Source organism: Nerophis ophidion, linkage group LG28 (assembly GCF_033978795.1).
Source record: "Nerophis ophidion isolate RoL-2023_Sa linkage group LG28, RoL_Noph_v1.0, whole genome shotgun sequence".
Lineage (NCBI taxonomy): Eukaryota > Metazoa > Chordata > Actinopteri > Syngnathiformes > Syngnathidae > Nerophis > Nerophis ophidion.
Window position 1 is genome coordinate 32700782 of NC_084638.1, and position 13424 is coordinate 32714205.

General features: G+C 41.4%; 1 protein-coding gene across 1 annotated transcript; it reads left to right on the forward strand.

The window, feature by feature from the left end:
• The first annotated feature begins 1130 nt into the window (after positions 1 to 1130).
• LOC133545209 (oocyte zinc finger protein XlCOF8.4-like) lies at positions 1131 to 8201 on the forward strand. The gene is made up of 2 exons (XM_061890601.1): positions 1131 to 1641; positions 6958 to 8201. Exons 1-2 carry the CDS (start codon positions 1455 to 1457, stop codon positions 8004 to 8006), a joined length of 1236 nt encoding a protein of 411 aa, XP_061746585.1. The 5' UTR covers positions 1131 to 1454; the 3' UTR covers positions 8007 to 8201.
• The last annotated feature ends 5223 nt before the right edge of the window (positions 8202 to 13424 follow it).

Here is a 13424-nt window from a genome sequence, read left to right on the forward strand (position 1 = left end):
AAAGAAAAGAAAAAAATGAATAGTTTTGGGTGGATAATAGGAGATATATGTAACAAAGCACAAATTGACAATATTAAAGTTAACCCTACAGTACCAATTCCTGCAATACCACCGTGGATGTATGAAAACCCAAAGGTAAACATGCAGTTACTGAAGAATAGACATTTAAATAGTTACCAAATAGAACATTGGATTGAGGAAATGTTTTTTGATAATATCATGATATTCACAGATGCATCAAAAACTATAAATAGTAAAGTGGGAGCTGCTGCAGTTATCCCACAAGGAAATATAGTGTTCAATAAAAGAATCAGTGATAAACTATCTGTTTTTACGGGGGAATTGGTGGCAATTTATATGGCAGTTAACTGGATAGAGGAAAACAAAGCAAGGAAAGTAGTCGTGTGCTCGGACTCCAGCAGTGCATTGACGAGCATAAAAAACATAACATCAGAAATAAGACTAGATATAGTTTATGAAATAGTTCAGGCAATCTACAGAATAAATAAAGCGGGAGGTGTGGTAACATTTCTCTGGGTTCCTGCTCATGTAGGAGTTGTGGGAAATGAGTTAGCTGATAGATACGCAAAACAAGCAAGCACTAAAACAGAAGTAAACATGGAGATGAAGCACAGTAAAGAAGAAGTGAAGAGCATCATTAAGATAGAACACAATAAAAAGTGGAAGGATAATTGGAATAAGGAAACAAAAGGTAGAGAGTTTTACAAAGTCCAGAGGAAAGTAGGTGTCATGAGAGGAGGGGGTAGAAATAGGAAAGAAGAAGACATTATTACTAGAATGAGATTAGGACATACATATCTAAATAGTTCACTAAAATTGATAGGCAAACATACTACAGGGCTGTGTGATTTTTGCCACCAGATAGAAAATGTTGACCATGTCTTAATACAATGTAGGAAATATAATAGAGAAAGAGAAATACTGGAAAATAAGTTAGCAAAAGAAAATATTAGGTTAGAAGTGGGAGATATATTAGGATTGCATTCAGAAAACATAGGATACAAAGCAATATACACATATTTAAAAACACTGGGTTAAGTAAAAGAATATAGAGTAGGGATCCAACTCGGTCCACACTCCATTACATTAGGTGGCGCTAATGCACACCAGAAGGTTGCTTGCCAACTGCCATAAAAACAAAAGAAGAATAAGAAGAAGAAGCGAGCTGGACGCTAATAAGTCAGTCTTATTATTTGTTCTCCAGTTTGAAATATTTACGTCGTATAAAATACATATTTGATTCTATAGTTAAGGATAAAGTCGTCTCGATGCGCTAGAAGCACTGTGCCGCTTCTCGTGCTATCTTTGCTTGTTCGTTAGCTTAGCTCGCTAGTTAGCTTAGCGTGTTAGCTGCTAACAGAAGACACAGAAGTTATCAACACATCGCTAAGTAGAGATCAAGTGTGAGAGTAAAGTGTTGTGATTATGTGAAAATGTCTACATTACAAATGTTGAGAGCGTTGGTGGATCAGCGACTAACTGCTGCTGTTGAAGAAATATTTGTAGTGTTAGAAAGAACGATAGCAGAATACGAGGCGGAACTTTCTAGAACAAAAGAGGAAAACTATCAACTACTGGACGCTGTTTTCAAGAAACATCAAGTTGTGTCACACAGAACAGGTTTGTTGACTTCTTACTCTCACATCTTTACTAACTTAATGTTTGATTAATAACAGGAAAAATACATTTGGAATATATAATATAATCACGATGAGCAGTGGAACTGTGTCTTCTTACATCACACCTTCAACCATCCTCCATTGCAGCAAATACATTACATTTCCTACAGGTATTATTATCACTGAAGGACTGTAGAACATGGCTAAACATGTTACACACAAAGGACGGACAAGCTAATAGTTAAGCTAGCCGCTAAAGTAGCTTGAAACAAGAATAAATACTTGCTTAGTGATTTTTCCCGTTCAAAATGAATTGGCTGTTTTTCAAACTTCCACCATTTCCACTTTTTTCAAGTGACTCAAATCATTCCATCTTCTACATATTTCACTAAACCTGGACAGTCAAACTATCATTTTTCCAAGTTTCCAATTTTTTCGAAGAATGCCCAAAATTCCCGTTTTTTCAAACCCTTTTTTCACCCTTGATTGTGTCGACCACATTTTTCAACCCACTTCAACCGTTCCACCGGCAAATCATTCCTCTTAATGATGACAAAAAACAAAGTTGTTTTTTTCTCTGGAAAAATTCCTGGTTTTCCCAAAAATCCGGGAATTCCATAATACTATTTCTCAACAAAAAAATGTTACTACTTCAACATTTCTCGACTGATTTGAAAAATTCCAACACCAACCATTCACTCATTCAGAACATTCACATATTTTAGCATTTTCTACAAACCCCGTTTCCATATGAGTTGTTAAATTGTCTTAAATGTAAATATAAACGGAATACAATGATTTGCAAATCCTTTTCAAGCCATATTCAATTGAATGCACTACAAAGACAAGATATTTGATGTTCAAACTCATAAACTTTTTTTTTTTTTTAAATAATAACTAACTTAGAATTTCATGGCTGCAACACGTGCCAAAGTAGTTGGGAAAGGGCATGTTCACCACTGTGTTACAAAACCCAATTCCATGAGTTGGGAAATTGTCCATCCATCCATTTTCTACCGCTTATTCCCTTTTTGGGGTCGCGGGGGGCGCTAGCGCCTATCTCAGCTACAATCGGGCGGAAAGCAGGGTATACCCTGGACAAGTCACCACCTCATCGCAGGGCCGACACAGACAGACAGACAACATTCACACTCACATTCACACACTAGGGACCAATTAGTGTTGCCAATCAACCTATCCCCAGGTGATTGTCTTTGGAAGTGGGAGGAAGCCGGAGTACCCGGAGGAAACCCACGCATTCACGGGGAGAACATGCAAACTCCACACAGAAAGATCCTGAGCCTGGGATTGAACCCAGGACTGCAGGACCTTCGTATTGTGAGGCAGACGCACTAACCCCTCTGCCACCGTGAAGCCGTTGGGAAATTGTGTTAGATGTAAATATAAACGGAATACAATGACTTGCAAATCCTTTTCAACCCATATTCAGTTGAATGCACTACAAAGACAACATATTTGATGTTCAAAATCATAAACTTTATATTTATAGATCCAGATACAAATGTTTTCTCCCACATCAGTAATAATAGTTTTTATTGTCCAGATGAACAATATAATGAAATATAATAATATATAAAAAAGAGAATACGATGATTTGCTAATTATTTTCAACTTATATTCAATTGAATAGACTGCAAAGACAAGATATGTCATGTTACACTGAGAAACTTATTTTTTTTGTGCAAATAATAATTAACTTAGAATTTCATGGCTGCAACACGTGCCAAAGTAATTGGGAAAGGACATGTTCACCACTGTGTTTCATCACCTTTTAACAACACTCAATAAACATTTGGGAACTGAGGAAACTAATTGTTGAAACTTTGAAAGTGGAATTCTTTCCGATTCATGTTTTATGTAGCGCTTCAGTCGTTCAACAGTCCGGGGTCTCCGCTGTCCTATTTTCCACTTCATAATGTGTCACACATTTTCGATGGGAGACAGGTCTGGACTGCAAGCGGGCCAGGAAAGTACCCGCACTCTTTTACTACGAAGCCACGCTGTTGTAACACGTGGCTTGGCATTGTCTTGCTGAAATAAGCAGAGGCGTCCATGATAACGTTGCTTGGATGACAACGTATGTTGCTCCAAAACCTGTATGGACCATTCAGCATTAATGGTGCCTTCACAGATGTGTAAGTTATCCATGCCTTGGGCACTAATACACCCCCATACCATCACACATGCTGCCTTTTGAACTTTGCTCCTGTAACAATCTGGATGGTTATTTTCCTCTTTGTTCTGGAGGACACCACGTGCACAGTTTCCAAATATAATTTGAAATGTGGACTCGTCAGACCACAGAACATTTTTCTACTTTGCATCAGTCCATCTTAGACGAGCTCGGGCCCAGCAAAGCCAGCGGCGTTCCTTGGTGTTGTTGATAATGGGTTTGGCTTTGCATAGTAGAGTTTTAACTTGCACTTACAGATGTAGCGACCAACTGTAGTTACTTACAATGGTTTTATGAAGTGTTCCTGAGCCCATGTGGTGATATCCGTTACTCACTGATGTTGGTTTTTGATGCAGTACCGCCTGAGGGATCAAAAGTCTGTAATATCATCCCTTACTTGCAGTGATTTCTCCAGATTCTCTGAACCTTTTGATGATTTTACGCTCCGTAGATGGTAAAATCCCTAAATTCCTTGCAATAGATCGTTGAGAAATGTTGTTCTAAAACTGTTCGACATTTTGCTTACAAAGTGGTGACCCTCGCCCCATCCTTGTTTGTGAATTACTTAACATTTCATGGAAGCTGCTTTTATACCCAATCATAGCACCCACCTGTTCCCAATTAGCCTGCACAACTGTGGGATGTTCCAGATAAGTGTTTGATGAGCATTCCTCAACTTTATAAGTATTTATTGCCACCTTTCCCAACTTCTTGATCACTGTTGCTGGGATCAAATTCTAAAGTTAACGATTATTTGCAAAAAAAAAATGTTTATCAGTTTGAACACCAAATATGTTGTCTTTGTCGCATATTCAACTGATTGTGGCGTTTTGTTTATATTTACATCCAACACAATTTCCCAACTCATATGGAAACGGGGTTTGTAAAAGAATTCCGCTTTTCCCAAAATTCCCAAATTTTCCTGAAATTCTCATTGAAAATAATGGTACATTTTTCAAAGTTCCACAACCTCAACATGTTTCATCCAATTCACTCCTTGCCAACCTCAAACTGTTCAGCCTATTCGGTAATCACGGGCTTTCCCTTGACCAATTCCAAAAATTCCCAGAATTACACGTTTTCCGTGACATTTTTCCCCATTCAAAATGAATGAGCCATTTTTCAAAATGCCACCATTTCCACATTTTTACACCGATTCAAACATATTCCACTAATTCTGGAAATTGAAATTACAACATTTTTCAACCCACTTTCACAGTTCCACCGTCAAATCATTCCTTTCCATCAGGACAGAAAACAAATTTGTTTTTTGAATTGAAAAAAATCCTGGTGTTCCCAAAATTCAAGGAATTCCATAAAACCATTTCTCAATTAAGTATGTTACGACTTCAACATTTCTCAACTGATTTGAATAATTCCAACACCAACCATTTCAACTCATTCAGAACATTCACATTTTATAGCATTTCCAAAAAAATTCCCGCTTTCCCCGAAAATCTCCAAAAATTCCATGAAATTCCCATTGAAAGGAATAAAATGAAAGTTCCACAACTCCCACATTTTTCATCTGATTCAAACCGTTCCAACTTCAAAATATTCAGTGTGTTCAGGAATTGTGTGCTCTCTTTCAACACTTATTAAAATAAATTCTTGGATTTTCTGGAATTCCCGTTTTTAGGGGCATTTTCTCCATTCAAAATTAATTATCCATTTTTCAAATTTCCACAATTCCCACATGTTTCAAACCATTCCACCTTCAACCCAATAAATTCATCCTGGAAATTCAAACAACCAGTTTTCCACATTCAACAAATTTCCAGGAATTCTCATATTTTTCTAACCTTATTTCCAACCTTCTTTAGTGCAATGACTCCTTTCACATTGTTCAACCCATTTCAACCGTTCCACTGTCAATACATTCCTCTGAGTCAGGACAAAAAAAGCATGTTGGTTTAAGAACTTTAAAAAATCCCGGTTTTCCCGAAATTCAAACTCTACAAAATCAAATCGTTCCAACATTCAAACTATTCTTACGTTCATACTACATTCTGTCAACCTTTCAGTTCAACTTCAGCATTGGAGCATTCACACACAATTCTTTCAGGAATTGCTTCATCTACTTATTAGTATTATTTTAATTTAATGTAGCTTACCACATTGAAAGCGTGGACTGTATGGTGCCTTTCCAGTTCTCACACTAATGCAATTTGAGTGTCTAGAAACGCACTAAATTAATATTTTTTTTACAATTATTATTATTAATAATAATGATGGATTAGATTTATATCGCGCTTTTCTATTGTTAGATACTCAAAGCGCTCACAGAGAAGTGGGAATCCATCATTCATTCACACAAGGTGGTGGTAAGCTACATCTGTAGCCACAGCTGCCCTGGGGTAGACTGACGGAAGCGTTGCTGCCGGTTTGCGCCTACGACCCCTCCGACCACCACCAATAATTCATTTGTCATTCATTCACCGGTGTGAGTGGCACCGGGGGCAAGGGTGGAGTGTCTTGCCCAAGGACACAACGGCAGCGATTTGGATGTCAATAGGTGGGAAGCGAACCTGTAACCCTCAGGTTTCTGGCACGGCCGCTCTACCCACTACGCCATGCCGCCCCATAATAAGGTAATCAAGTTATAATTTGAAGGAGTAGTCAGTAATCTGATTACTTCTTCCCAGTTTAACCGTGGTGACACTATCTAAATGAAAGCAAAACAGATGTCATTGTTTTTGGCCAACATGTTGATTGTGCTCAAGTGGTTTTTAGAGCAGACATGTCTCTAAAGATGAATGTGAAAATGACAGTAATTATAGTCCACCAGCAGGGGGAGCTCATCACTAGTACTACTGCGTGGAGGCTGGCATGTGGTACATTATTTCCTGTGTGTGTATGACTTATTCAGAGGGACAACAGCACACTAGTATGGATTGCAGGAATTAATTTGAGGATGTTTTTATATGAATAAGGTGGATTGGATTTTAGCCTGGGAAGGCATTCCCCTGAAAGTCTTCTTCATGTGTCAGCTGGAAGTACCCTGACTGCTGTGAGGGGAAACTGATGAGATTGCGAAATCATTTCTTGGTGCAGGACAATGTCTCATGTGACTGAGCAAAGCTGGACTTTTCTAAAGAATGTTTGTTTTCACCTGTCTCACAGACCTAAAAGAAGAGCATCTTCCCAATGAGCAGGAGGAGGAACCACAGTCCCCCAACGTACTTGAGGAAGAAGAGGTACCACACTCCCAACACATTAAAGAGGGAGGAGAGGAGCCACAGCCCCCACACATTAAAGAGGAAGACGAGACGCCACAGACCCATAATGTTAAACTGACCCCTCACATTAAAAAGGGAGAGGAGGACCCACTGACCCCTCACTTTAAGGGGCAAGAGAACCTGCTGACCCCTCACATTAAGAAGGGAGAGGAGGACCCACTGACCCCCTACTTTAAAGTGGAAGAGGAGGACCAAGAGCCGCCGCACATTAGAGAGGAAGAGGGCATCAGTCAGCCTAAATGGTTGGAGGAGTTCCCAGTGACTGGTGTCCCTGTGAAGAGTGAAGATGATGAGGTGAAAGGTGAAAGTGAGGAGAGGGGAGGGGGGGAGCCTCCAAGCAGCAGCTCAACACAACACATGACAACAGAAGCTGATGGAGACCACTGTGGAGGATCACAAGCAGACAAGCTCTTAGCTCCACGATCAGATAGTGAGAACACAACGTCACACTCTCCTCACACTGATGATGAAGACTCTAAAGATGATGCAACATGTCACACTGACAACATTCACTTCACATGTCCTACCTGTCACAAAACCTTTAAATACCATTGTCGTCTGAAAACACACATGAGAACACACACTGGAGAAAAACCTTTTTCTTGTTCACTCTGTAGTAAAGGTTTTACACAAAGTTCACGTTTGGTAAAACACATGAGAACACACACTGGTGAAAAACCTTTCTCTTGTTCAATCTGTGGTAAAGGTTTTGCACAAAGTCAACATTTGAAAACACACATGAGAACACACACTGGTGAAAAACCTTTTTCCTGTTCAACCTGTGGTAAAGGTTTTGCACAAAGTCAGGATGTGAAAATCCACATGAGAAGACACACTGGTGAAAAACCATTTTCTTGTTTAATCTGTGGTAAATGTTTTACACAAAGTCGATATTTGAAAGTACACACTAGAACACACACTGGTGAAAAATGACATTCCTGTTCAATCTGCAACAGAAGCTTTGGTGAACGATCAAACCTTGTAGCACACATGAGAAGACACCCAGGAGAGAAAGTGTTGAGTTGCAGTGTGTGTGGTGAAAGATTGTCTTCTAAGTACCAGTGTAAGAAACACAAGTGTGCTGGTGAGAACTGCAGCAGCAAATAAAACTGCAGGATTTGACATAAACTGTCCAGACTTTCATTTCATGTGTGACATTGTTGTTTGTGTAACAATCTTTTTAATATGATCTTTACATTTATAGATTAGACAGTTTGAAATATAAAAGTATTACTTATTTGTACTTGTAATTGTTGATAACCCCATAGATTATCACCTTTATATCAATCAATCAATCAATGTTTACTTATATAGCCCTAAATCACTAGTGTCTCAAAGGGCTGCACAGACCACCACGACATCCTCGGTAGGCCCACATAAGGGCAAGGAAAACTCACACCCAGTGGGACATCGGTGACAATAATGACTATGAGAACCTTAGAGAGGAGGAAAGCAATGGATGTCGAGCGGGTCTAACATGATACTGTGAAAGTGCAATCCACAATGGATCCAACACAGTCGCGAGAGTCCAGTCCGAAGCGGATCCAACACAGCAGCGAGAGTCCCGTTCACAGCGGAGCCAGCAGGAAACCATCCCAAGCGGAGGCGGATCAGCAGCGCAGAGATGTCCCCAGCCGATACACAGGCGAGCAGTACATGGCCACCGGATCGGACCGGACCCCCTCCACAAGGGAGAGTGGGACATAGAAGAAGAAAAAGAAAAGAAACGGCAGATCAACTGGTCTAAAAAGGGAGTCTATTTAAAGGCTAGAGTATACAAATTGTTGCGATCTGCTGCTCAGATCTTCACGTGTTTGTTTTTTCATTCTCAGTCTGACCCGTTTATTTCCTGTTTTTGTCCATCACTATGGTTACACATCAGTCCACCTGTTAGTCTCGCCCCGCACACCTGCTACTAATTTTCACCCTCCTATTTAAGCTCACCTTTTCTGTTTACTCATTCTCGGATCCTAATTTGCCCACGCGCAACAGTGACGACTCTCATCATTCTATGTATGTATTTTCTCGCTAGCTCTCACGCCAAGCCACTTTATTTTCTAGCTTTCATGCTGAATGTTTTGTTTACTCTTTTGTGTCCTCGTACCAAGTTTTAGTTTTCCTTGTTTTATCCTAGCTTTCACGCTAGCGTCTTTTGTTTACTTTTTCTCTTTACACCAGTATTTTTGTTCATAGCCTTTTGTTATCAAATAAATACCTTATATCTTACCTAGGCTGTGTTCTGCTTCGACGCATCCACGGGAAAACCACACCGGCATTACCATGCCGAAGAAGAGTCTTCACACAAATGAGTTTTAAGGTGAGACTTAAATGCTTCTACTGAGGTGGCATCGCAAGCTGTTACCGGGAGGGCATTCCAGAGTACTGGAGCCCGAACGGAAAACGCTCTATAGCCCGCAGACTTTTTTTGGGCTTTGGGAATGATTTTAAGATGTGTGATTTTTTGAATCATTTGTTGGGTATCTGTAATCCATTTTATTAATTATCTTTATTACTCTCTTTTGTATTATGATAATTGTGTTGTGATTATTTTATATGTATGTCCCCAGATCTTTATGCAATAAAAAGTGAGAGAAAATGTCTGAATTGTTTGTGGAAGGATGGGTTTGTTTTTACAAACATACGTTTGTGGATTGAAAAAAATCCATCCATCCATTTTCTACCGCTTATTCCCTTTGGTGTCGCGAGGGGCGCTGGTGCCTATCTCAGTTGCAATCTGGCAGAAGGCAGTGTACACCCTGGACAAGTTGCCACCTCATCACAGGGCCAACACAGATAGACAGACAACATTCACACACTAGGGACCATTTAGTGTTGCCAATCAACCTATCCCCAGGTGCATGTCTTTGGAAGTGGGAGGGGCCTATCCCCAGGTGCATGTCTTTGGAAGTGGGAGGGGCCTATCCCCAGGTGCATGTCTTTGGAGGTGGGAGGGGCCTATCCCCAGGTGCTTGTCTTTGGAGGTGGGAGGGGCCTATCCCCAGGTGCATGTCTTTGGAGGTGGGAGGGGCCTATCCCTGGTGCATGTCTTTGGAGGTGGGAGGGGTCTATCCCCAGGTGCATGTCTTTGGAGGTGGGAGGGGCCTATCCCCAGGTGCTTGTCTTTGGAGGTGGGAGGGGCCTATCCCCAGGTGCATGTCTTTGGAGGTGGGAGGGGCCTATCCCTGGTGCATGTCTTTGGAGGTGGGAGGGGCCTATCCCCAGGTGCTTGTCTTTGGAGGTGGGAGGGGCCTATCCCCAGGTGCATGTCTTTGGAGGTGGGAGGGGCCTATCCCCAGGTGCATGTCTTTGGAGGTGGGAGGGGCCTATCCCCAGGTGCATGTCTTTGGAGGTGGGAGGGGCCTATCCCCAGGTGCATGTCTTTGGAGGTGGGATGGGCCTATCCCCTGGTGCATGTCTTTGGAGATGGGAGGGGCCTATCCCCAGGTGCATGTCTTTGGAGGTGGGAGGGGCCTATCCCCAGGTGCATGTCTTTGGAGGTGGGAGGGGCCTATCCCCAGGTGCATGTCTTTGGAGGTGGGAGGGGCCTATCCCCAGGTGCATGTCCTTGGAGGTGGGAGGGGCCTATCCCTTGGTGCATGTCTTTGGAGGTGGGAGGGGCCTATCCCCTGGTGCATGTCTTTGGAGATGGGAGGGGCCTATCCCCAGGTGCTTGTCTTTGGAGGTGGGAGGGGCCTATCCCCAGGTGCATTTCTTTGGAGGTGTGAGGGGCCTATCCCCAGGTGCATGTCTTTGGAGGTGGGAGGGGCCTATCCCAAGGTGCATGTCTTTGGAGGTGGGAGGGGCTTATCCCCAGGTGCATATCTTTGGAGGTGGGAGGGGCCTATCCCCTGGTGCATGTCTTTGGAGATGGGAGGGGCCTATCCCCAGGTGCATGTCTTTGGAGGTGGGAGGGGCCTATCCCCTGGTGCATGTCTTTGGAGGTGGGAGGGGCCTATCCCCAGGTGCATGTCCTTGGAGGTGGGAGGGGCCTATCCCCTGGTGCATGTCTTTGGAGATGGGAGGGGTCTATCCCCAGTCAATCAATCAATCAATCAATGTTTACTTATATAGCCCTAAATCACTAGTGTCTCAAAGGGCTGCACAAACCACCACGACATCCTCGGTAGGCCCACATAAGGGCAAGGAAAACTCACACCCAGTGGGACGTCGGTGACAATGATGACTATGAGAACCTTGGAGAGGAGGAAAGCAATGGATGTCGAGCGGATCTAACATGATACTGTGAAAGTGCAATCCACAATGGATCCAACACAGTCGCGAGAGTCCAGTCCAAAGAGGATCCAAGACACAGCAGCGAGAGTCCCGTTCACAGCGGAGCCAGCAGGAAACCATCCCAAGCGTAGGCGGACCAGCAGCGCAGAGATGTCCCCAGCCGATACACAGGCGAGCAGTGCATGGCCACCGGATCGGACCGGACCCCCTCCACACGGGAGAGTGGGACATAGAAGAAAAAGAAAAGAAACGGCAGATCAACTGGTCTAAAAAGGGAGTCTATTTAAAGGCTAGAGTATACAAATGAGTTTTAAGGTGAGACTTAAATGCTTCTACTGAGGTGGCATCTCCAACTGTTACCGGAAGGGCATTCCAGAGTACTGGAGCCCGAACGGAAAATGCTCTATAGCCCGCAGACTTTTTTTGGGCTCTAGGAATCACTAATAAGCCGGAGTCCTTTGAACACAGATTTCTTGCCGGGACATATGGTACAATACAATCGGCAAGATAAGATGGAGCTAGACCATGTAGTATTTTATACGTAAGTAGTAAAACCTTAAAGTCACATCTTAAGTGCACAGGAAGCCAGTGCAGGTGAGCCAGTATAGGTATATATGTATGTATATATGTATATAAAGGTATATACAGTATATATGTATGTATATATGTATATAAAGGTATATACAGTATATATGTATGTATATATGTATATAAAGGTATATACAGTATATATGTATGTATATATGTATATAAAGGTATATACAGTATATATGTATGTATATATGTATATAAAGGTATATACAGTATATATGTATGTATATATGTATATAAAGGTATATACAGTATATATGTATGTATATATGTATATAAAGGTATATACAGTATATATGTATGTATATATGTATATAAAGTTATATACAGTATATATGTATGTATATATGTATATAGAGGTATATACAGTATATATGTATGTATATATGTATATAAAGGTATATACAGTATATATGTATGTATATATGTATATAAAGGTATATACAGTATATATGTATGTATATATGTATATAAAGGTATATACAGTACAGGCGTAATGTGATCAAACTTTCTTGTTCTTGTCAAAAGTCTAGCAGCCGCATTTTGTACCAACTGTAATCTTTTAATGCTAGACATGGGGAGACCCCAAAATAATAGGTTACAGTAGTCGAGGCGAGACGTAACAAACGCATGGATAATGATCTCGGCGTCTTTAGTGGACAGAATGGAGCGAATTTTAGCGATATTACGGAGATGAAAGAAGGCCGTTTTAGTAACGCTTTTAATGTGTGCCTCAAAGGAGAGAGTTGGGTGGAAGATAACACCCAGATTCTTTACCGTGTCGCCTTGTTTAATTGTTTGGTTGTCAAATGTTAGAGTTGTATTATTAAATACAGGTCTAGCAGGACCGATAATCAGCATTTCCGTTTTTTTGGCATTGAGTTGCAAAAAGTTAGCGGACATCCATTGTTTAATTTCATTAAGACACGCCTCCAGCTGACTACAGTCCGGCGTGTTGGTCAGCTTTAGGGGCATGTAGAGTTGGGTGTCATCAGCATAACAGTGAAAGCTAACACCGTATTTGCGTATGATGTCACCTAGCGGCAGCATGTAGATGCTGAAGAGTGCAGGGCCAAGGACCGAACCCTGGGGAACTCCACACGTTACCTTAACGTAGTCCGAGGTCACATTGTTATGGGAGATGCACTGCATCCTGTCAGTAAGATAAGAGTTAAACCGAGACAGGGCTAAGTCTGACATAACAATTCGTGTTTTGATACGTTCTAATAAAATATTATGATCGACGGTAAATGTTCATAATATAATAATAATGTGAGATCTGAACCGAGAATGTCGTTGTGGCCTGCGCAGCCCTTTGAGACACCCGTGACCCAGGGCTGTACAAATCAACGATTGATTGATTGATTGATTGATTGATTGATTGATTGATTGATTGATTGATTGATAATAATGCAATTATTTATTCATGTTTTTTTACTTTGAAATGACAAGGAAGAGTGAGTAAGGTGGCCATTTCTAAATGACTGATTGTGATTTCAATGTATTCAAAGACATTGGTGGGAAACA